General features: G+C 36.4%; 2 protein-coding genes and 1 non-coding gene across 6 annotated transcripts in view; 1 reads left to right on the top strand and 2 right to left on the bottom strand.

Annotated features, from left to right (window-relative positions):
• Positions 1 to 7,666, top strand: part of ENTPD5 (ectonucleoside triphosphate diphosphohydrolase 5 (inactive)) — a 75,217-nt gene extending 67,551 nt beyond the window's left edge. The window contains exons 24-25 of the mRNA XM_039883761.1: positions 6,964 to 6,974; positions 7,656 to 7,666. Coding sequence (XP_039739695.1) covers positions 6,964 to 6,974 — 11 coding nt within the window. The 3' untranslated portion in view covers positions 7,656 to 7,666. The remainder of the gene's footprint in view (positions 1 to 6,963; positions 6,975 to 7,655) is intronic.
• ZNF410 (zinc finger protein 410) overlaps positions 1 to 25,383 on the bottom strand; it is a 31,603-nt gene that overhangs the window by 4,572 nt on the left and 1,648 nt on the right. For 2 of the 4 annotated variants that reach the window (XR_005657515.1, XM_039883767.1), the window contains exons 2-9: positions 17,613 to 17,694; positions 16,573 to 16,754; positions 15,432 to 15,567; positions 12,560 to 12,778; positions 11,115 to 11,306; positions 7,168 to 7,318; positions 6,475 to 6,656; positions 2,310 to 2,399 (exon numbers count right to left, since the gene is read on the bottom strand). Coding sequence is in view for 3 of the 4 variants with exons in the window: in XM_039883767.1 (XP_039739701.1) it covers positions 2,310 to 2,399; positions 6,475 to 6,656; positions 7,168 to 7,318; positions 11,115 to 11,306; positions 12,560 to 12,778; positions 15,432 to 15,567; positions 16,573 to 16,605 (1,003 nt within the window). In the remaining variant the exon portion in view is untranslated. The remainder of the gene's footprint in view (positions 1 to 2,309; positions 2,400 to 6,474; positions 6,657 to 7,167; positions 7,319 to 11,114; positions 11,307 to 12,559; positions 12,779 to 15,431; positions 15,568 to 16,572; positions 16,755 to 17,612; positions 17,695 to 25,383) is intronic. The other 2 variants (XM_039883770.1, XM_039883769.1) reach the window with 2 other exon arrangements.
• Positions 10,618 to 10,736, bottom strand: LOC120619961 (5S ribosomal RNA). The gene has a single exon (XR_005657686.1). It is a non-coding gene; the product is annotated as a 5S ribosomal RNA (ribosomal RNA).

The following is a 25,383-nucleotide window of genomic DNA, read 5'->3' as shown; positions in this document are numbered from 1 at the left end:
CTCAATCTTCAGTACACGGAGGAAAGCAGGAAAGATACACCAGGAAGGCTTTGCAAGCTCACTGGTCCCGGCCCCTAGTCCTTTCCAGACCCACTGTACTGCTGCTTTCACAAAACAACATCTTTGGTCTAAGATCAAGGCAACCACACAGAACATTTACTTCCTTTTTTAGATACATCCTTCCATGGACCCCTAGGATATGTACCGTCCTCAAGGATTCCAACCCTGGGTTCACAATATCCCCTTATCCTATTTCCAGTCTTCGACATGCACATTGGTGAGTTCCAAACAATGATCTGCATGAGCCTCTATGTCCTCCCTCCCCTCAAGTCCAAAATGCTCAGTCTCCATCCCACCTACCCAGACAACCACAATTAGAGCAGGAGTCAAAAACTCTACAGGAGACTAGTAGTAACTAACCAAAGTAAATGAAATAGCCAGAAATTTCCCAGAAAAGGCAAATCTACAGAAGCAGAAAAATGACCAGTGGTTGCCTGGGTCTAGGGGTGGGAGCAGAAACTGACGGCATGGATTGACACTCGTTACCATCAAACTAGTTATCATCAAAAAGGGGTACAAAGGGTCTTTCTGGTGTGATAGAAGTGTTCTAAAATTGGATTGTGGTGACGATGGTACAATTCTCTAGATTTCCTAAAAATCACTGATTTGTATACTTACAATGGGTGACTTTTAAGATATATGAATTATACATCAAAAAGGCTACTAAAAAACAACTGCGATGGACTGAAATACAGTGATTATAAAGAAACTCATGAATTCAAATGAATACTAACAAGAGTGAGGAAAAAAAGCAATGAAAATGCCATTTATCTGACACTATGGGAAGTAACCAGAGCACCAATTTCTTACTCTGAAAGAGCAATTAAAAGAATTACACATTAATCCTGTCTTTCCTGTACAAATTACCAAATAGCCCTAGGTTTTTAAAGACACCCATTGTACAGAAGAATTACAGCTAATAAATGTGAACAGATTAACAGAATTAGAAAAAACAGTATTTTATAATGCTAATGAAATAATGGATTCAGGCATTTCATTAAGAGATGAAACCATAAGGCAAAAGGATACTAGGGAACTTTACAATGTGAGGATCAGGCTGTTACCACCTGAACCCACTGATTAATTCTGACAACCAAGCACTGTGTGCCTCCTGATGCAAAACAAAATGAAGCACATAGAACCATCTATAACATATACTTCCCAAAATCTTGGAAGCTTTACAGTGTTTAGGGCTTAATTCCATTTATAGGAAATATAGAGGAACAAGCTAAATGATGTAAAAGGAAGCAGACCAACAAATCCAGAATGTGGGACATTTTACAGGACCCGACTGACTCTGTTATGCCACAAGTCTATGGCATGAAAAAAAAAAGTGAGTGTAGATAAGTCTAGATTCAGAAAGACTTACTAGCCAAGTGCAGAAATAGACCTTGATGGATCCTGATTTAAATTAACCCATTTTAAAAGACATTTTTGAGAATATTGGAAGAAACTAAACATGGCCTGGGTATAAAACCAAAGAATTACTGTTAATTTTGATATGATAACAGCATTGTTGTTATCAATGAAAATGTCTTTATATTCTCTACTTTTATGTATGTTTGACATGATTTTATATGAAATAAAGTAAAATAAAAAAAAAACACCCTATAAGCCAAGCAAAACACATCTAATCTATAGGCTATCAGTTTGCCACCTCTGCTTAGAACTTGTCATCATATAAAAAATTGCTCCACCCCTAAGATTTCAACTGTGAAATGCACATCCCTGATTGACTACACCTCTCTAACTCCCTTGCACCCACTGAACTGCTTTGTTGTCATAAATAATTTCTAGTTCCTTGTCTTCCACTCCTCTTCATATGGCTTCCCTTTGTTTCCCAACAACTAGTCATTTTAACTTGACTCCACTCTAGAATCTCTCTCCACTTTGACTTCACTTCTGTCTTGGCAATTCTCTGCTCTGAATAACCTCCATCGCCCATATCTGATATAACTTATAAAGCACCCAGCACAGAGCCAAATAAATTTGCTGATTGCCTCAAAAAGGGGTCTGGATTAGAAAGTAGTTCAATGGCTCAGGTGAAAATAGATTTTTTTTTCCCTTGATACATGACCCCTGGAATGCAATATTCAAGGGCCTTGATTTCTGATTCTATCATGATGAGGGGAAAGCTTTATGGTGAACGGTTTGTTTCTTTTTAGATTTCTTTATACCACTCCCTCACCCATTTACCCCTTTGGCTTACCACCTTCCCTGAAATCTATAAATAGAACAGGTTCTAGTACCTGAGTGAACCACCAAATGTTTTCGGAGGCTAGAATACTCAGCAAAGGAACGGCCACATCCTTGTGCTTCACAAAGGAAAGGCTTCTCTCCTAGAAACAGAAAATGAGATAAAGACTAAGTCTTCTGATGAACTGATTATCATTCTCTTTTCTCATCAACCTTATTCTGTTTCCAGTGACTTACTCTGATTTCTTGATTTCATGCTACATGACTTCAACTGGGCTACCTAACAGATGTTACCTCTCAATCCTCTCCTAGCATATAGCCCATCAGACAGCCTTGCTCTTTTCTCTAAGAATGGCTGCCTCTGAGCATACTCCCTTCTCTGCCCTGATCAAGAGCTGACCCCCAACTGCACTGACCTACCTTCTTTGGTGACCCCATCCCCTCTGAGGATATCAAGATTAACAGTGTATATACCACCAGGATTTTTACCTTATATCAATTCTCTTTAAGAATCAGTTTCTAGATCCATTTAAAAATACAGATTTTTTAAAGCTGATAAAGCAGGTATTACATAGTCCCATTTTATAAAGCAAACAAATAAAAACGTGTTTAGTCAGAAGTACACAGAAAAATCTAACAATATGTTAAACGTATATATTCTAATAGTTGTACTATGGAGCTTTTCAGTAATTATTTCTACAATATTAGTTATTTTAAAAATCAAAGATGCATGGTAAAATCTGAATAAAGGCCTGTTGATGAACTGACAGTGCTGTTAACTTCCTGGTTTTGATATTGTACTATGGCTACATAAGATGTCACTTTCTGGGAAAGCTGGGTGAAGCACACACAGAACTCCTCGTACTACTTTTGCAACTTCCCTTAAGTCTATAATTAATTCAGAATAAAACGTGGAAAAAAATCAGATACAGTCTCTATCCTAAAAGGTTCTCACACTGGATTAGTGAGATAAATTTATAACTTTAACATAAATTCTTGTACAAAAAAAGGGTTGTAAGCATTTAAACAGGGAGGAATTCTGATTATGATAATTTTTTTTTTTTAAAGAAGCTGCATTTAAGTTGATCTTAAAAGATGACAAAGATGAAAGGGAATTTCAGGCACAAGGAATAGTATAAGCAGAGGCTTGAAACTGAGAGTGCCCAGGGTAAGTTCAGAAAATGGCAAATGTGAAGTAATAAACACAGTTCTTGCTCCTAGTTTTTGACACAGAACTCCTAAATACTTGTAAATAGGGGTGTTAACCTTTTCTTCTTATATTTAGTCTTTGACCCAAGTTCTTGATGCAGAGATCCTAAAACCCTTATAATTTCTTAAGTAATAAGAACATAGGGGCATCTTTTTTTTGTCTAATAATCGGTCTTTGATGATAGTTCCTGGCACAAAGCTCCTAAATTTCTTGGAATTTCCTCAGCGATAGCAGTCTTTTGTTCAAAGGAGGTGACTCTTCTGTGGGCTCCTAGATAGAGGCTGGTCACCAGAAAGACCAAGCAATGACTGGAAGCTTAGGATTTTCAGTCCCACCCCTCACTCTTCAGAGAGGGAAGAGGAACTAGAAATAGGGTTGATGATCAACTGTGCTTACATGATGAAGCCTCCATAAAATCCCAAAAGCACATGATTCAGAGAGTTTCTGGGTTGGTGAACACATCTACATGCTGGGAGGGTGAAGCACCTAACTCTATGGGGTCCTGTGCTTGAGACTCTTCCAGACCTTGCCCTATTTTTCTTTTTGTCTGGCTGTCCATCTGTATCCTTTATCATATACTTTGTTATATAATATACTGATAAACGTGTTTCCCTGAATGTTGTGAGCTGTTCTCACAAATAATCAAATCCAAAGGGGAGGATCATGAAAACTTCTGATTTGTAGCCAAGCTGGACAGAAGTTGTGTATAACCTAAGGACCTACTACTTGTGATTGAGCCCTTACCCTGTGGGATCTGACACTATCTCCACGTAGACAGTGTCTGAATTAAGTTAAATTGTAGGACTCCAGCTGGTGTTGCAGAAAATTGCTTGGTGTGGGAAAAAAAAAACCCACATATTTTGTGTCAGAGTGTTGTGAGTGTCGTAGTAGTGCAAGAGTAAAGGAGAAACACAAGAGTGAGTTTTTTTCTACTCAGCAAGTAAGGCTGGTGACAACACAGAAGCTGAGCCTTAAAGGAGGAAGCAGCATTGCTCTAATTATACTGTTCTTTCTGACTGTACCGCAGTTTAATGTTGATGACATTCCAGTGGTCTGTAACGTTTTTGAAAGCATATTTGTATACTTATGCCTACCCCAGAATGCTAGGCACTCAAAGAGTTGCTGAATGAACAATATACTCATACATGTAATGAAATAAATGTGAGAAAAACTGAGAATTCTATTAATAAGGTAAATGTTTAACAAAATGAACTACGGAACTTAGAAAAAGATTTAGAAAGCAATTCATTAGAATCTAGTAGTATGAATCTCTGCACCAAACTGGCCTATGTAATATGATCTCCCTATTTGGAAACTGAAGGTGGTGATTTTGCTTAAAGGACACCAGGAGAAGACAATGCTGCATGATGGCTAAGAGCATGAGTCACTTAATCCTGAGGTCAAATCCTTGAACCACCACTTACTAGTTTGGGGAAGATATTTAATCTCTCCAAGAATCAGTTTTTTATCTATAAAATGAATATAATACAAACTCAAGAGATTATTTTGAGGATTAAATGAGATAATAAAGTTAAATATTCAGCATACTGCCTGGCGCAAAGTCAGGCCTCACAGTAAGCCATGAAAATTGGCAGTTCTGCCATTTCCTAGCTGCATAATGCTAGGCAAATTACTTAACTCTCTATTTCTTCATCAATAAATATAGTATCAGGCATAAAGTTATCTTGAAAATTAATAAGAGAATATATAGGTGCTTTGTATATATTAAATTGCCTCAATAAATGCTAACTTCTATTATTATATTAATTACTGAGACTCAGATCTGTGAGGCATCCAGGGAGAAATAATTAAGGCCCAAGACTGTAATGAGAGAGCACAACGAGTGAAATAGGAGAAGCCTGAAATTCTGAAATTGGTGAACAATTAGAAGATTAATGAAGAAAAGCTAGTAAGAGAATAAAAAAAAAAAATCAAGTCATGCTCTGATGTAAAAGAAAGCATATTAAGAATATGTTAGTGTTATCGAACGTTACAAAGATGACAAGCGGCACAAGGTCACCGAATTTAACAATAAGACATGGTGAACTCTACTTCTTTCCTTATGTATCTTGCTAGATGGTTTCCTTGTTCTCTTCTTCAAATTGCTTTCCTGGAGCAAATATAGTATACTCTCTCAAGAAAGAGCTGAGAACAGAGCTATTCTGCCCTAAAACATAGCCAGTGGTAATGTCACTCACTCTACAGAAAATCATGCCTGCAATAAATGAGGCTGGAGCTTGAATGTTACTTTTTTAATGCCCTTTAATTGTGTCATTTTAGCAATGCAAGAATGAACAAAGAGACAATGAAAGTGGCAAGAAGGTAGGGGAGAATAGAGCATCCTAAGACAGTGGTCTGAGTTCGGTGATTAAGCTTTGGCAAGAGGTTTAGTACATGCTGGGCCAAGTGGCTTAGAAAGTCACCCTTAGAATTTAGACTAAGAGTCATGGTATCTCTCTATTTTGCTCCTTTGATATTAACATACTGCTTGACCCAGAACAAGTCACTTCTCCATTCTGTTTCTCATGTTGTGAGGCTCTAACAAGAAAGCAAACTCCTCAAAGTAGGGATTATATGTTAGCTTTTGCATTTCCCCCTACCTTACTCCATTTAGTTCCTAGAACAGGCTCTGTATGTGACTCAATAAATGTCACTGCCCCAAATTACAGCTGTATAATTTAAAAGATATTTGGAAACACTTATTTTGTCCCTATCTCATGACATCATTGTTATCAGAGAAGGACGTATATCCCTTCCCACACTTCAGACTCCTAGAGGCAGACGTCAACACTGTCTGTTCCTCACACACAGGTGAAAGCTCAAGAAAATGTTACTGAATGAACTGAAGAGTGCCATCAGGCACTTAAAACAAAGAAATTCCATCTTCGGAGTTCTAGCAACAGCCCTAGATCTTCATTTCTATTTTCACCTCAGAGCCTTTCCTAGGGATAGGCAAGCAAGCACTGGCACAAGCAGACTGCCCATAGGAATGCTGGGGTTGCACGCACCTGTGTGGATGCGCAGGTGATTCTTCAGATTTCCTGCTGTAGTGAACTGCTTACCACAGCTAGACTCGGGGCACATGAAGGGCTTCTCCCCATTGTGGGTCCTCATGTGCACCTTCAGCCTCTGTAGCACGTAGAAACTTTTCCCACAACCTTCTGCGGGGCAGATGAAGGAGCGGTCATTTCTGGGGTGGGGGTGGGAGCGGGGGTGAAGGGAAAAAAAAAATCACATGAGCAACAATACCTGAAAATGCTCTCTGCTAGAGAGGACAAGTCAAGGCTCCTATTGACTCTCAAGGCAGACAGTTAATCCCAAACCTGGATATAGAAGAATCACCTGAAGTTTGTTAAAACTATAGATACTTAGGCCCTTCTAGAAATACTGATTTCACAGGTTTAGGGTGGGGCTCAAGCCTATTATTTTTTTAAAGTTCTCCAAGAAATTATGTTTATAATGAGATTAGAGACTCTCCAAGACATTTCAATGCTAAATGTCTTATTAAGTATCTGTCAAGAATGAGGTAAATGAAACAATGCAGATTAAAGAACAAAAGACATCTTAACCACAAATGAGCTGGAGCCCCTGATTTCCTTTGTCACCTGGAAGAACAAGTTCCTTTGTGAACTCAGATGTTCCTTGGGGGTACATTAATCAATGTTCTTTAGCTCCAAGTACGGAATCTCAGATTTGCTCACCGATGAGTTTTGAGGTGGTACTTGAAGTGAGCTGGCCACACAAATGTCCGGTCACAGCCTTCAACTGTACACTTGAGCTTCTTTTCCACTTGAGGAAGGGGCCCAGAATCTTTGGGTTGCCCATCACCAGAACCAAGGTGGATGTTTTCTCCTGTAACAGAGTCACATATTTGTAACCCAGGAAATGACCCTGTTCAGATACTTTGGATCAAACAATAAGGCTCCTATATTTTACTCCTAGTGGTCAATTATCAGATATCTTCACCTTCCCCAGCTCTCTTTGTATCCATTTAATAAAAGAAGTGAGAGTGCTCTATATCCCTATCCCCTTATTCCAGAGCCATAATGCTTTGTTTCACAAGACTGAGCCTCTTTGGTAAATGTAAGAAATGTCCAAAATGGTTTCATATCAAAAAGCAGAGTTAAACCTATTTTGCATTACACAGTAATATCAACATCTAGAATAGAATGCTATAGAAGATGTAAAGTTCTAGATAACAAAAACCTATATTTTAAGGAGGAGCAACCATTCTGGCTTAATTGTGGGTTTACAGTAGTAATTCCTTTTGTAGATGGCCATTCTTAGATTTTTATCTTCTGAAGTCAATTTGGCTGTTTATAACATTCTAGAGAATATGAATCACCTTCCGATCTCCTGTACCACTCTGCTTTTGTTATAAAATATTTAAGAATACAAAAACTTAGCTGACTTTAAAATTTCTAACCACATTTTTGAAAGTAAGAGATAACATCTATTGAAGCTTTTGTTCAAAGGAATAAGAGGAGGGGAGGAGGGGAGCACATAGTGATGCTCCTTTTCTTTTAGACATACTTGAACAAAAGAGAAAAACATTCACTTCATTATGCTATAGGCATACAGAATTTATCTTTCCAGTATATAAACCTTAGGAATAAGATTTATATTCCCAAATTTCCCTCTCAAAAGCCAAGGGTTGTATATGTATGTTGTACCCATTACACTCCCTGGAACCTGACCAATGATCAAAGGCAGTTTCTGTCCCGTCTATTAATCTTATTCTCTTCCTGCCCTACATTCACCAAAGGATAGTCATAAAACTAATTGCTCTAAGGTCAAAGTAAAATCCAAGATGCTTTCTGCTAGCTAATATTAACTTTTCTTTTTAAATATTATCCCAGGTTTTTTTTCTTTTGTCGTTTAATTGAAAAAGTAATACCTGTACATAGTTAAACATCACATACTATAATTTTCCAATTCCAAAGTTCTAGCTAATTAATTTCTATTGAAGGATCTGTAGAAATCCTTCGCTAACAGAGATTTAAACTTGTGACACTTGGGGCTTTGTGCATTCCATTTTGTAGATATAGTTAGAACACTGATATAATCATAAAAAAGAAGAAACTCCCTCAGAAGAGAGTAAGCTGCCTTGGATTTGAGTCCTTATAAAATCACTCAAAAGAAGGGTTCCCTCAATTACTTTGTTTCCAAAAAAAAGATAGGTTAACTTAACTTAAAAATGACTTCAACCAATGATAATTTTGAATATTGAGAGGTCACCTGATGAACTGGTTCAAAAAAAAGAGAAAGACAAAGAAATTCAACAATTCATATCACCCAAGTTGGATAACAACTGTAAATACTACAGTTACGTGAGTAGGTCTTTGCATTTGGGATAAAATTTCCAGTGAGGGTGTCATATACAGCAAAGATTAATAAACTTTCTGTAAAGGGCCAGATAGCAAATATTTTTAGCTTTGAGGGCTATATGATCTCTGTCAGAACTACTGGAACTTTGCTATGGTAGCTACCATAGACCATTTGTTACTAATAGGCATGCTTATGTTCCAATAAAGCTTAATTTACAAAAACAGGTGGGTATTTGGCCCATGGGCCTTTGCCTAACCCCAACGTAAGCATCTATTAAAATATTTCTGTATCTCAATCAACTTAGATGGATGTGAAGATGACATGCTTTAAAAAACTGTGCGAGAGGACTCATAAAGTGGCTTCAGTAATGTAATAACAAAGTTATTTGTTTAAATGCATTAAAATATTGACTAAAATCATTCTATCACATGGTAGTGGGTAAGAAGCAACATTAAATTATTTCCTATGATTTAAAATGTGTGTGTGTAACCAAAATAATAAAATTTTCAAATAGCAATTTACAATGTTTAATTTTACCTATATGCCTAAAGATTTATATAAGTTAGACCCAAAAAAAGGATTTAAGAAAATCATTTCATTGAGAACATGAAAAATTATCATATATTTAGATTCACCTTATATTCAAGCCTATCAGGTAGATTTTAAGTAGCCAAGTAACATATTTTGAGAGTAATAAAAACATGTACACAATGCTTCGCTGCCTATAAAGTATTTCCCAAAGAGAATCATGTTTCAAACATAAGAAAACTGAAGCTAAGGGAGGTTAAACTGCCCAGGCAGGGAACTAGTAAATAATGGCACCAGGTCCGGCTCTTGGGCCCCCAGAATCTAAATCCCAAGTTCCCTCTGTGCACTGCTTCTCATTGGCAAATATAGCACTACTTCCTCAATGAAATGTGGAGTTGCTGAAGGTTTCAGGATCCAGAGATTGCAAAAGCATCTCAGGAAGAATTTGAACTTCAGAAGTACCCTCGAATGGTAAAACAAGCCATTCTAAAAAGTACTATGGTAGTTACAAGTAAAACTTATTTTGAAAACTAATAGAAGTTTGGAGTTCTCTGTGCAGAAAAGATTTAGGTTAATGTTCCTAAAACAGGAATATTCTGAAATTTTCTCAGGGATCCTTGAGCTCTGTATGATAAATTTTTTAACTTTTAATTTTCATTTGCATGGTAATCAAAAAATAATCATAAGCATATTACAGGTTATCTGCATGAGCTCCAAACAGCTATGTATTGACATAAGATTTCAATGCTTAAGCTTGGTTTGTGATGACAGTCTTCTACCTTACGTTAATAATTTCTTGTATTTCCTTAATTGTCACAGGTTAATGAGAAAATACAAAGGCAAAAAGTATTATGGCAAGTATTATGGCTACATAAGCAAAAGTTTTGCGGTGGTTTAGGAGTGGTTTAAATAGAGCCACGGTCTTCAAGTTGTAACAAGCATCAGAACTACCAAGAGGGCTTCCTTCCTAAAAGACTGCTAGTTTCTGATCGAGGAGCATGGGGCCTCTGAATTTGCATTTCTAAGTTCCTAGGTGATGCTGACGATCCAAAGACCACACTTTGAAATTACCAGATAGAGAAAAGTGGCAGAATAAGTAGTACAGACATGCTGAACTCAAAAGAAACAACATAAGAGCCCTCATAGCTAACCACTAAATTGCCATGAATGATTTAGTGTCAGCAAAAAATCATCTGTCAAACTGACTTTTTTTTTTAAATTTAAGCGAGGCAACCCTTGGTTGACCTCACAGATTGCAAGGACCTTGTCAGCTTACAATCCCTTATTTTTTTTTATGCCTTCAGCCCCTGGTCTTCCTAGGTGGTCTCCCATCCAAGTACTAACCAGGCCCGACCTTGCTTAGCTTCCGAGATCAGATGGGATCGGGCTTGTTCAAAGTGGCATGGCCATAGACTCAAACTGACTTAATTTTATTTTCACTGGTTTTGCAGTTTTATTTCTATTAATTGATACAACTGTTTTCATTAATGGTGTAAAAGCTCTAAGTGTAAGGAACATTACAATAAAAACAATTAAGGATCTGTGAAAATGTTTTTCTTTAAAGGGGACTCTGTACATTATTAAAAGATGAGAATTGAGACTACTTATTTAGTTGATGCTACACACGAATATGGCATAGCTGAGTTATTTTATAAAAAATAAGATAATTTACATGTTTCTAGCCTTCTGCTCTCACCAATAAAATAATTTGGAATATATACAACTCAAAATATAGCCAGTGCATTATCAAAATCTCTGCATAGAATACTAGAAAACGTCGCAAGGGTCTCACCATTGCTGCTGGTTTTTGCATTCTTTGCTAGTTGTGCACGAGTAGCAGCAATCAAACTGTCATGGGCCAACTCCTGAACCCGGAGGAACCACGGAATGCTACTGTCTGTGCTCTCACTGGAGAGGAAATCATTCCCTGAATCCTCTGCTTCATCTTGTACAAATACTAAGTGTTCAGCTGAAGAGCCCAGACCTGGAAGAAATGAGGATATATGAAAGTTAGCCGTCAAATAATCCTTTTATTGGCCCTGGCTCAGAAACCCTATGTGTCCTGAATCAGCCATTCCAGATCTCCATCTCTCACCTTAAGCTCTGGTTCTCATACGAGATCAGGTTATCTTTCCGCTCCCAGCCTACAGGCTTGTCTTTATTTTACCTCCTCCAATTTCAAAGGCAAAGCTGTCCATCCTCATAACCAGGCTAACCCTTACCTCTAGTATCCCAGTCTTATCTTTCAGTTATCCCCTCCTGTCTCCAGCAGTTGTCTCCTCTCTCCCATCTGCAACCCAATCCTCTCTACTGGCCAGCTTGCAGCCTCCCTTACAGCCTTTAAATCTATCCAAGCTCAAGTTTCCTCCATCTTTATTTTTTACAAAAAACCAGAGAATCAAAAGTACTTCCCCAGCTATCACCTTCTCATCTGTTCCTTCAAAGTCAATTTTCTTGAACAAGTGTAACTCTTGCATATTCACTTTCTCACCTGCCCTCCACTTCCCATCTCTTTAACCCCTGCCTCCACCTCTACTTCCACAATAACAATCGCTCTTGCTAAGGTCACCAGACATACACTTCCCAGTCCTCACCTCACTAGTCCATCCTGAAGTATTTGGCATAATTTAGTACCTTTTCTTCTTTAAAACATTTTCCTCCCTTGGCTTCCCCCGCACTATTCTCATTCTGTTTTCTTTGTCCCTCTCTAGCAACTCCTTCCTTTTCTTCTGTTACGGTCAAATAAACATTTTTCTCAGAGTTCCAGATTTGCCTTTTTTGTTTATGCTCCAGACTACTTCTGAATCAAAGAATCCATTCTCATTGTTTCATACATTTCCTGAATGCTGATAAGCACCAAAACTACTTATTTCACACCAGCCGTCTCTAGAACTCTAGATCTGTTTCTAACTCTAAAGGACACCTCCTAAGTGTCCCTCCCATATCTCAACATCGACAGGCACAAACTAGAAGTAATCATCCTCCCTCCAGCTCTGTTCTCCTGTGTTCGCTGGCTTTGTGAATGGCACCACCTAATTTCCCAAACAAGAAACTTTTGAGTCATCCTAGAGTCCACCCTCTCCCTCTCCACACTGAAGTGATCACTAGACTATACCAATTCTCCAAAATAAAACAATGATAACACTTCTTTCCATTTTAATATGACTGAGTTAAATATGCTTACCCCCAATTTATATCTTAAGCATGAACAGAGTACAGAAAAGGCTATAAAAATACCTGCTCTTGTTAGGTTAAGAAGAATAAAAGAAGTGCTATCACTTGGTTGTAGATCTTGCAGCAAGCTAGGAGACTCTGGAGTGGACAAAAACTCCGGGGACTTCTGTACAGTCTGAGCCCTCGTCTCCTCTCCGTCTGGCCCCACATTCACCTGAAGGCTTCTCAACACGGCTGAGGAAGGGACCTCCTTGGAGGAGTTAGTATGATTTGGAGTATCATCTAGTAAAGGGAAAATATCACAGCTTTATGTAGCATCCATCTCCAAGGAGCTCACTATTTTGATACATAGCACCTAATTCCTTTGTACTATCCCTTAGTATCTCACACTATTATAGGCACAGACAGCATTTTCATTTTACAAATAGAAAATCTGCCTCAGAAAATAACAGAGGGATGGCTTTAAGTTCTAAAGGAAGTCAGCCAAAAACTGAGGGGCAGACTCCTTTGCCAGTACTAATAACCGATCATCCATAACTGGATTTATACACTTGTCCTTTTGAGGCCAGAAATCAGTGCTTTTCCCTTGAAACATATAGTTACACAATGAATACTAATTTAATTTTTATAACATGTATGTGACAGTTTTGGTGAGTCAGGGAAAAAAAACATAGCCTGGGAAATAATTGAAATTTTATAGAATCATCAATGTTTCATTATCACTCTGGGTTTACAATGGATGTAAAGAAATAAGACTTTCCCTCTAGAACGTTATTCTAAGGGAGGAGATGAATTTACAAAGGTTTTGGTTGCAGTACAATGAGGAACTGCACTACAGTGCTGAAGGAGCCAAGGTTTTCAGAGGTTTTGTTTATCTTTATCAAAGGCAACCTTTTTTTCCTGTTTTAAGAAGCTAACAGATAAGATTACAGGAATAAAAATGGAAGCCTAGGGACAGTATTGCCATTTCAGAGCCTAATGAAGTTGCGCAACAATGTGAATTTACTTAATGCCACAGAGCTGGTTAAATGGTAAATTTTATGTGTATTTTACCACAAAAAAATTTTTTAATGAAGTTCAGAGCAACACTTTGTTATAGAACAACAGTAGAAAATAACTAACTATTCATCAACAATGGCATGGATAAAGAAGGTGTGGTACTCATATAACAGAATACTATAGAGCAATGAAACCAAACAAAACACAGCTACACACAAGGATGAATCTCACAAATAAAGAATAAAAGTATATACATTCAAATGATTCCATTCATTTAAAGTCTTAAAACAGCTCAAATTAAACTGCATTGCTTAGACTTTGGTGGTTACTTGGAAACTTGGAAACGAAGAAATAACTGTCACTAGAGTGAGGACAGTAGTGACCTATGGAAGAACAGAGGCTGTCTTTATCAGGGCAGAGCCCATGGAAGGCTTAGGAGCTGGCAACTTCTTGATTGGGTGTAAGTATCTCCTTTACAGTAATCCTTCAAAATGTGTATTCATGTGGTTTTGCACTTTTCTGTATTTATCACATGTCCCAGGTAGAAAGAAAACATGCAGGCCATGCATGGAATGGTACAGATACTTAGAAGGGAGGGGAATGAGATTTGAAAGGTATGGAGATACACATTTGTGACTGTAATACTACGTTTCATGAGCTGAGAGGTGAGTACATAAGTTTTCATATATTATTATCTATTGCTGGTTCTTGAAAATATTTTAAAACAAAATTAAAACTAAAAAAGGTAATGTAGAAGATGTTTTGTTCCTATTTTCATTTTCCTTATGATTATTAAAATATTTATTCTATAAGTTAAAATTGGGAGAGAAAAGTCAGGGGGAAAAAATAGCCTAATGAAAATCAAAATTTTTTAGCAAATGGAAATTTTCACATATTGAATATCTATAAGTATTTGGAAGGACTCCCAATATACTAGTAGAAAAATGGGAATTGAGAGGTGAAAAATGTTTCGGAAAAGCTTGGAGCTAGGTAGGGAAGTCTTAAATCAACTTTGGATGATTGAATGTATTTGCCCTTCTTTAATCTTTAAATATAAAAAATGATTTTAAAGTCACTTCAAAATCAAAGAAAAAAGAACATCACTAAAAGATAGTAACCAGGAGACTTTATAACAATTAAGTTGTCACCAATAGGTTAATGTCAACATTAATATTCTGATTTTAAAACAAGGACAATAAAGAATTCACTGCATCCAAAAATGTGATAGGATCACTCTCTACCCATCCACAGCGAATCTCACTACCCATGCTCAGCATTCTACTTCATTCTACCTCTCCTGAAACCTCCTCACCAATTATCCATTCTTTCTGCCTGCAGCTTCTCTAACTCAATCTTTCCTCTTAGCATAAAACCACCCTTAAATATTTCAAATTTTAGAAAAGAATTCATCTACCTTACATGCTTCTTTTCCCTTCCCAGAGCAAAACAGTCTTTAAAAAAAAGTATAGTTACTTCCTCAACTATACTTACCTTGCACTGATACCCCCAACCTACTGCAGCCTCATTTTCTACCTGCCTCTCCATGGAACAGGTCCTGCTAAGGTCAACAATGGCCTTGTTGACCCTATCTCATTGGGCCTCTTAGGAGCACTGACTATGCCCTTCCATGCCAATATTCCTCATACTACTCTAGCCTTTCCTTCTTCCCTCCCCTTCCCAGGCTCTCCTGCCTTACCCTGTACTTTGAATAAAGAGTCTCGCCTTCTCACTCTCACACTCCATGGGTGATTGTATCTATTCCTATGGCTTAAACTACCAATGCACTTATGACTCCCATGCTGTTTTTTTCTCCATGATTTCTAATTTTTATAGTTTCTACCAGTTATAAAGTCAATTACCCCATTCCACCAGTACCACAGAGTAGGCTAAACTTCTAGGACTCATTTATCTTATCTGTGGTGATCGTAATTTTTACCTGGTAATATCAGCCGACTGCATTCTGAGGCCTCAGTCACCGGAAGGAGGGACAAGCAAGTAATGTCTTTAGCTTCTGATTCTACTAGCCCCTGTCCCAATGGGATGGACGTATTCTGAACAAACTGTACCAGGAGCTGAGGGGAGAGGGAGCAATATTGAGAAATATGGCTTATTAGGAATGGATCTAAACCTCTGAATTTACCAAAAGGTGATGATGTAATTAAGTCTTGATTGCTCACTACTCTGCTATATTCATAGAAAAACTAGATTAATGACGAAACAATATTTAAAGTTATTTATATCAAGTCCTCTGTTCTAGAGAAAGGCTAAATTATATAATTAATTTAACTTGTCACCTTCCACCAGAGAAATGATAAAAATAATTATATTTTTAAATGATGGCTATTAAAAATGATGGGTATTTAAATGATGGCTATTAAAAATCCGACCACATTTTATAAAAAACACTTTTTTCTGTGTACTGGCTCTTTTAACTCTATAACTCGGTAAAATTGAACCTGTATTTTAAAGATAAAAAATCAAGCTAAAGACACTAATTGGCTTTTCTAAGGTCACATGACTAGTGAGAAGCAGTGTCAGGCTGCAAACTTAAATATCTGATTCAAAATTCAGTGACTTTTCCATTATGCAACAGATGTAGTAAAAGTAAAATGAGAAAAATTAATAAAAATTTTAAATATTTAAGTCCTCTCATCACATTTAGAAAGAAAATACTCTCAAATATACACAAAATTAATTTTTAAAAATTGCTTGTAGTAATAAATACTTACGTATATCTATCTACACATATAAACATATACACCATATGTATATGATAAAAATTTGTCATATAATTACCTAGATGTATAATTTTACACTTAAATATAAATACTTATATTTATTTAAATAAATATAAAGTCATAGGAGATAAAAATGGAATTTTTAAATCTTTGAGAAAGTACTTAGTAAAAGAAAAATAATGAACTAGTAATTCTAACCCAAACCATATTGCCTGCAAAGCCTAAAATTTTACTATCTAGCCCATTACAGAAAAAGTTTGCTGACCCCTGAACTAAAAAAGGACACACTTTGGAATACAGCCCATCTAAAGGAAAGAAAACAAGCTGACTGGGGCTCACCTCTGGTTTGGATTCTAACTCATCTGATAACATTGATTCAGTTTCCAAATCCTGCAGCTGTTCAGGGGACAGATTAAAATTTTAACTCAGAGTCAATGACACCTTCCTGTTATGCTCACATTCCTCTAGGAAATGCTATGTTTTTCCTGTTAAGATGCTGTGCTGAGTGTAATCAATTTAGCCTGAAATAGGGGGAAAAAAGAGAGAGAATTAAGAGCAAAAAAAAAAAATGTAGCTAAATAAACAAAAACACTTCTTTATATATCCAAAAATCACAACAAACAAGTAAATAGAGAATTCAGCCCAAACACTTGTTTTAAAATTGAACAAGCTCAATAGACATCAAAACCCATAAAAAGTTATATTTTGATCTAGATTTCTACTTTTAATAATCTATTCTAAGAAAAGGTCTTAAATATGGGAAAAGCTACATGCCCAAAGAATTTCACCTTATCATCTGTGATAAACTACAAACAGCATATAAATATACATATATACCCGACAATTAGGGAATGTTGATTAAATTACGGCGCTGTCACTTAAAATATAGTTATGAAACAATGCAACAAAGAAAAATGCTAACACCACTTTAAAGTACAAAAAAAAAATACAAAGTGACACACTTGCTAATATTAAAACTAGTTAAGATATGCATAGGAAAAGTAAAAGGAAATTCACATAGCTGTGATAGCTATACTGGGCGGTAGGCTGATATGATTTTTTTTTTCTTTTCTCAATTTCCCAATTTTTCTAAAAATAGTTTTATACAATCAGTCAAAATTTGAACAATGTTTCCCCAAAGTAGTATTCTCAGTACCCTGATACAGCTGTTTTCTCTCCATAATTTAAATTCTCACTTTCTTATATCTTAATTTTTTTTTTTTAGGATTCTGGCAAGTGAGTCCACTTTATTTCATACACTTGTTGCTAAAATTGGAAGCACTATTAAATACAAAGTGATCATACAGGTGAAATGTACCCAGGACGGTAGTTTTTAATTAATGCCAAGGTAAAGTGGAAAGTTAGAATACGATACTTACTCTACAAAAAGAACATTTAGAAGTACTTGAATGTTACTGTCCTGTTAGTTCCTCCCTCTCCCCTTAGTTAGCTGCCGGAAATCTGCATTTTTCATCAAAAAAAAAAAAAAATTTACAAGATGTAAGTAAAAGTGCTCCTTTCATTTTGTTTCCCACAAAAAAATATCATAAATCTCCAACTCTTTCTTTCACATATTTTTACTTATTCAAGCACTATAATAGCTCAATGTAGTTTATCCATCCCTCTTTTTACAGAGGAAGAAACCAAGGCTCAGTACCTCATTTGCTCAAGTTACTAAGGAGCAGAGCCAGACTTCTACCCATAGAGCAGGTTGATTAAATAGTGATTACATCTCTCTAGGTCTGATCTTGAATAGAGCAGGTTGATTAAATAGTGATTATATCTCTCTAGGTCTGATCTTGAATCACCAGGGTTTAAGAATTCCTTTTTCCCAATTCTACCTCATCTCAAGAAGGCAAGAAATCACCGAATGTTTGTTTAGGTTGTCCTTAAGGTTCCCCTAATTTTGAGATTCCAGCATTATAAAATCTCTAAGAAACTAGATGACTATTTACCGTCTTTATATATGTTAAGTTATTTTAGAAATTAATGGTGCTGGCTCCAGGACCGGGTTACCTAATGAAAAATGAGAAAAAAAAAAAGAGGGATATGACTATGTGTTCTGAACAAGAAAAAAATCAGATATAGATCTTAGACATTTTTGCAAAGCTATAATAATAACTTAGAGAAGGAGACTGCCACTTCTCTTGTAGTTTAAGTCACCTCTAGATCACTATTTCTCAAGGGCCCATGGTTATCTATGACATCTTTTTATTTTAGTCTTTTCATTTCAATGATAATCTTTAAAAAACAGCACAAGCACTTTCTAGAATAAATGGGTATTCATATTATAACTGAGTACTGCCATATAATTTTGGTGCCCAAATTTGTGGTTTGTATGTGTGCTGTATAAAAAAAAAAGAGAAAGAGAGAGAATAGTCAGATGTAGTAGAATAGACAAGCTGACCTCAAAAGAATCTGTAATGGGAATATTCCGTACCATATCAAATGTACTGTGTGGATCTCAACTTTAACAAAGCAATTCACTATATGTACATCAGTTGGAAGTATGATGGCAAATATGCAATTCAATTCAATTCTATTCCCAATTTCAGTTACCCATTTAACAGATTTCAAAAACTGCAATGCAAATCTTTTTTTTAAATAACAGCTTCACTGAGATATAATTCACATACCACACGACTCACTCACTTAAAGAGTACAATTTAATTTTTAGTATATTCACAGTTGTGCAACCATAACCACAATCAATTTTATAATATTTTCCTCACCCCAAAAAGGAAATCCTGTACCCATTAGTAGTCATTTCTCATTTTCTCCCAAACCTTCCCCTGACCAGGCCTAAGCAAAGACTAAACTACTTTCCATCTGTATGGATTTACCTATTGTGGACATTTCATATAAATGACATTATATACGTGATCTTTTGTGTCTGCCTGCTTTCATTTAGCATAACATTTCCAAGGTTTGTTATAGCATGTATCAGTACTTCATTTCTTTTTATTGCCAAATAATATTCTATTGTATGGATATACATTTTAATTATCAACTTATCAGCTGATGGACTTTGGGGTTGTTTCTACATTTTGGCTGATTACACAATTTGGCTACTACACATAATGCTACCATGAACATTCATGTACGAGTTTTTGTGTGGACATATGTTCTCATTCTATATATATCCAGGAGTGGAAATGCTAGGTCATATGATAACTCTATGCATAACCTCCTGAGGAATTACCAGGCTGCTTTACAAAGCGGTTATACCATTTTACAATCCCACCAGAAGTATACAAGGGATCCACTTTCTCCACATCCTCAACAACATTTATTATCACAGACATCCTAGTGGGTATGAAGTGGTAATTCACTGTAGTTTTGAGTTGCATTACCTAATGGCTAATGATGTTGAGCATTTTTTCATGTGCTTATTGGACATTTGTACATATTTCTTTGAGAAATGCTTATTCAGGTTGGTGGCCTATTTTTAAATTATTTGTCTTTTTATTATTGCGTTGTAAGAGTTCTTTATATATTCTGCATAAAAGCACCTTATCAGATACATGATCTCCACAAACTCCCATTCTGTGTGTTATCTTTTCACTTGCAATGAGAATCTTATCTTCCTTTGAACAAGGTAACTCTAACTCTACAAAGTTATCAATATCTGATAAAATTGGCATTTAATAACTTCTCAGTCAGCTCTGGTTAAATATGAGATCTGATTGTAATAAACAGCTTAACAATGCCTTGACATTATAAATACTACCTTGTATGATACCTTCTGCATTAGTAGCACCAAAATTAAAATCAGAAACACATGAAATATATAAATAAATATAAGTCCAAGGCTAAATCTTTCTACTGTTACAACTCAACATTACATATTTTATTTTAGCAAATGACATCTCTACCACAAAATATAAAAGTTAATTTGAATTTTGTTTTATAATGTTGTTTACATCTGTATTCTTATTCATAAAGATATAAATACATGGCAAGAATTGACAAAATCCTGATGACCTAAATTTTACACCCTGTGGCCATCAAAACATATTAGACTGCTTACAGAAAACAACCTTCGTTTAGCATCTATTTCTTAGAAATCCACTGACCCTAACACTGCTATTATTGAATTATCTGTAAATTTGTTGTTTTTTTTTTAATAGCTGACTAAGAGCTATAAGATCTCAGCACAGGAGGGACAATTTTCCAGTATGGAGGCGGAAGTCTAATGCAATGTTTTTCCTTTAAATACAATTTACATGACACTAGAGAGAAAGGCACTGCTCTTACTCAAGGGGAAACTATTTTCCTGACAATTATGAGTCTCAGGAAATTTTTCTTTCAGGCTTCCTAAAACTATTAATTAAGATAAGAGATTAGAAATGCAATGTACATCACCCAAAGTTCTTTAATGTGGACAGTAATATTTGTTCACTTTTATCTTTAGCTGGTGAACAGGCAAAATTTATATCCTATTTCCCTTTAAATAGAAAAATTACTAATTTTGCTCCATACATAATAGAAGAGATGACATTTTACTATCAGCAACCAAGGCCAGGCTTGTTGAATCATATTTTCCACCAGTCATTAATAAGGAATCTTGGCTCTAGATAGAGTTCAAATACTGATCTCAGAAACTCAGGAATTGGTCTAAGTAGTACTATTCAGACCCTATGGCAACAACTAAATTTTACTGTGTTGCATGGTTCCCTATGGCCATCAGAGCATATTAGGCTGCTTAAAACAAATAAACAACCAACCAAAGAAAACAAAACACCTTGGTCCAGCACATATTATTTTTTAGCAATCTACCAACCCTGTCACTGCTATTATTAAATATGTTATCTCATAGTCAGCCTAAAGGTTAAAATGAATGCAGGTAATAAACCTTTGCAAAGAACCAAAGCAAAAAACAAGAAACACTGATAAGTTTTGGGAATGAGTAATTAGAGAATTCAACTACAAAGAAGATTTAGGAAAACAGAGATCTCTATGATCAGGACCATCCTGAGAACAATTCTCCTTTTTTAGCCAAATAAATCCTGGGAACTGAAGTTTAATAAGCTTCATCCTTTTTCAACAGTACACTCAACATCATCCAGCAAATTATGCATTAATACCAAACAGCTGAACAAGTTAAATAAAGAAGCTGAGGTATGTTTTAAAAAACAAAAACAAACAAACAAAACACCAAAGTCTCTAGAGCAGGAATCTAAATTCTGCCTCTGAATTGTTTGTTGAGACCTAGGCAAGCTACTCATCTTCTTGGTCCTAGGAAACTCATCTGAAATACAGAAATGACCACGGATCTACCCTAGAATTATTTTCACATCAATCAATAGAAATAATTATAAAATTCCTCAGAGATAAAGTTCCGCATAAGTGCTTAAGAAACAAGTAAATCTATCACTTAGTATACTATACAAGGTTAAGAACTCTGCCTTTTATTAGTGAATCCAAATTTCCTAGAAAAGTGGTTTTCAAACTTTTTTGACTGCAACTCACAATGATACATTTTCTATAACCCAGTAAATGAAACACACAGAGACAAACACAAATAACATTTTCATGAAACAATACTAACCTATACTACTCTCATGCACTCTGAATTTTTTAAAAATAAAACCTACTAAATTGATCTCACAAACTACTAACATATTGTTTCCCACAGACTGAAAAACACTATTAAAGTACCTTCAAAATATCTTCAAAATACATACGTTCAACATAGAATCAGCCATAAAATGTAAAGCCATATATATAAACCTGCTATTAACATATATTACCATCAGCAATTACCATTGATAGAAGTCTTAGTGAAATTAAGTGACTGGAATCCTGTCCTCAAGCCCTCCCTGTGAGGCCTTCAGAGGAAAATACTACACTCTAGGCAATCACCAGCAAAGAAAGGAAGTTTTTGTTCCCAAAATCCAATGCAGAACTCTCACGCACAGGACAGGAATTAATGTTAATACCATTTCCCTATGGTAGCGATGGCCTAAGACCAATGCAGGCCACATGGGGAAATACTGGAAGGAAAAACCAATCCAAAGTAAACAAGCCATAGGGGAACAGAGGTAATATGGGACTCTTGCCTCAGTACTGACTGCCATAGAAAAGGCAGTGTAGTCCAAAGGGAAAGATGACCAGGGGCTTTTACTACTCTGCCTCATAAAAGAAAGAGAATATCATTGTGTTAACCTCTAAAACACAAGGCCCAGAATATCACTACTGCTCTAACTTAAAGGAGGTAGACAATACCTTGACCTTGACCCCCATTTCAGAAAAAAGCAGAAAGTGGGGAAGAAATGGAGAAACACTGCTCCCCCAACTGGTCACCATTCACAAAAGTTAAAATAAAGCACGTAAGTGCAACCAAAAGGGACTAGCCCTCTCACCATGGGCCAATCTGTTTCTCAGCTCCCTCCATCTCTACCTGTGGCTGACCACAGATATAGACCCAGCAAGTCAGTAATGGTTAAAAAATGAAAACACAAATTCTATTAATAGTAGTGAATAACAAAGACTTAAATTTTTAATTAAAAAAAAAGCAGTTTACATTTTTAGTATAAATGGTAGTGCTAGGAGCAGAAAAAACAGGGAACTTTCTATATCATATCTAGCATATTATGGGGGTTGATTAAATTCCAATGATAAAGTGATAACAGGCACTGATGAAAAAAATTTGGAATATACAATTGTGAAGCCAAATGAATCTGTACGATTTACCCCAGGGCCTTCCCCCTTCTCTTCCCAGGATCTTCTGGGATACTCCATTCCCACAGCCCTGATTTTTATTCCAGTCATCTCCCCATTTCTCTACAATCCTTCAGAGCCAAATTCATCAAGAGTTGTCTCCAAACACAATCCTACCCCATCAATTGAAAGGATTACCCATGAGGTTCATGTTGCCAAATCCAATGGACACTTCGCTGTCCTCATCTTACTTGGCCTCTGCAATGGGCAACTATCGTTTTTGATTGTCTCATATTAATTTCCCTTGCTTGAGTGAAAGCACCCACATTTTGTTTGGGGATCTACCCCTCCCCCATTGATTATGTTATTGGTAGGACTGCAGATTAAGGTATTCTTTTCTACCGTGGCCAAACTGTTGGACACATGACCTATGCTGAACAAATCAGACACTTTTCCTCAGAATACGAATTCTAAAAGAAGGAACTAAGGACTGAAAACTACTGCAGCAAGCCATTCATTCCAGTAATACAGTTAGCAACCTCCCCTGGGGCTGCTCATATCCCTGTCTTTTATAAAGCCAGGGCCTTCCGCATTTCCTTTGGTCCTGTGAGCTGCCCACATCCTTGTTATAAATTCCTCTTCTCCTGAAGTAAACTGGTCACCTGCAACCAAAGAGCTATACTAGTATTATCTCTCAGAAGCACTGCCTCCTTCCTCAAATACTATTCTTTGCTTCCAAGATACATGTTCCTTTCGCTCCTACCTTACTGGTCATTTCTCTAGTCTCCTTTGATAACCCCTATATTCCTCCTGCACTCAGCTTCTAAATATTAAAGTTCCTCAGTATAGTACTGAGGACCTCTTTGCTTGCTACACTTTCTCCCTAGTGTGAACTCATACATTCCTTGGCTTTAAAATGATATAGTCTTTAAAATTTTTATCTATAGCTTAGATGCTTAGATATCTCCCCTGAGCTGCAGACTTGTATATACAATTGCATACTCGACATTTCTACCTAACATTTTAACCTGGTGTCTTAATTTTAACATGTCCAAAATGAATTCTCTCCCAAGCCTGTTTACCATCATTCCCTGCTAGCCCCTCTCACTACAATCCTTTACTCAAGGACCACTATTTAGTAGTAATTACACCATTTAGGAGTAATTTTTATTACTTTCTTTCCTTTGCTCCCAATATTCAATCCAGTTACAAGTCCTATTTATTCTATCTTCAAAAGAGGAAATATAGCAAATCCGCCTATTTCTTTCTCTACTGCCACCACTCTACTCCAGGCCACCATCAACTCTTGCCTTAAAGTACTGTTACTGCCTACTAACTGACTCCCTGCTTCTACCATTGTCACTCTCCATTCTATTCTCTTCACAGCAGTAAATATCATCTTAAAATGAGAATCCTATTAAATCACTTCTCTGCTTGAAACTCTTCTCTAGGCTTTCTAATGCATCTAGAAAAAATCCAAACTCCTTATCCTGGCCTATAAGAACCAATGTGAGCTAGTCCTGCCTCTCCATCCACACTCCAGTCATCCTCCCTTATTTGCTCACCAGGCTCCAGCCAGATGAATCCCCCTTAATTCCCTGAACACATTAAACTCTTTCCTATATTAGGGATTTGCACATGACATTTCCTCTACGTAGGAATGCCTTCATCCCTCTCTTCCATTGCTTAGCTTTTTTTTATTATTCTTCAGAGCTCAGTTTAACTATTAACTCATTTAGAAAGGCTAGCCCTGATTCCTTATCCAAAGAAAGCTCTCTATACCCTCACCTTTATTTTCTATCTCTACTGTCTCCATTGTAGCACTTACCACAATTTCTAATCCTTTCATTTGTCTTTATATAGTATTCATTTTTTGTCTTGCCTTCCCCTAAATTGTAAGCTCCACAAACAAAACTAGTCTTATTCACTACTATATCATTTCTGATACTGTGAAGCTCTAAAGGTTGTCTTTACTATGAGCTCAAAAGGCTTCTATACAAGATTCCCTGTAAGCACCTAGTGTGCACTGAATACTTGTATATGAATGAATGACATCGTACATGACACCCGAATTTTTGTCTCTATTCCTGACTTCTCTTCTGAACTCCAATCTTTCATTTCTAACTGCTTGCTAGTATCTCTACATGGATATCCAAAATCTAGATATCATCTCTCCCACCAAACCTGTTCTTCTTATATTACCCATTTCAATTATTGCTCAATCTTCCTCTCAGTTGCAAATTCTAGGTCTTTAACAACCTCCTCCTCCATATTTAAATAATCCCAGAGGTTCTGATTCCCTCAGATTTGTTTTTATTGTAATACCCTATTTAAGTCTCTCATTCTCTTTCAACAACACTATTAAAATAGGCTTCTAACTGGCCACCCTGCCATTAAAATTCTCCTTTCTAATCCATCTTTCCAAAACACAGAAATGCTTATATTACGCCCCTTACTCAAAGTTCACTGCCTCAGAATACTAGTGAA

The sequence above is a fragment of the Pteropus medius genome, unplaced genomic scaffold, assembly GCF_902729225.1.
Source record: "Pteropus medius unplaced genomic scaffold, Ma_sr-lr_union100, whole genome shotgun sequence".
Taxonomy (NCBI): Eukaryota; Metazoa; Chordata; class Mammalia; order Chiroptera; family Pteropodidae; genus Pteropus; species Pteropus medius.
The sequence above is the reverse complement of the archived record's forward strand: the minus strand, read 5'-3'. Positions and strand labels throughout refer to the sequence as shown.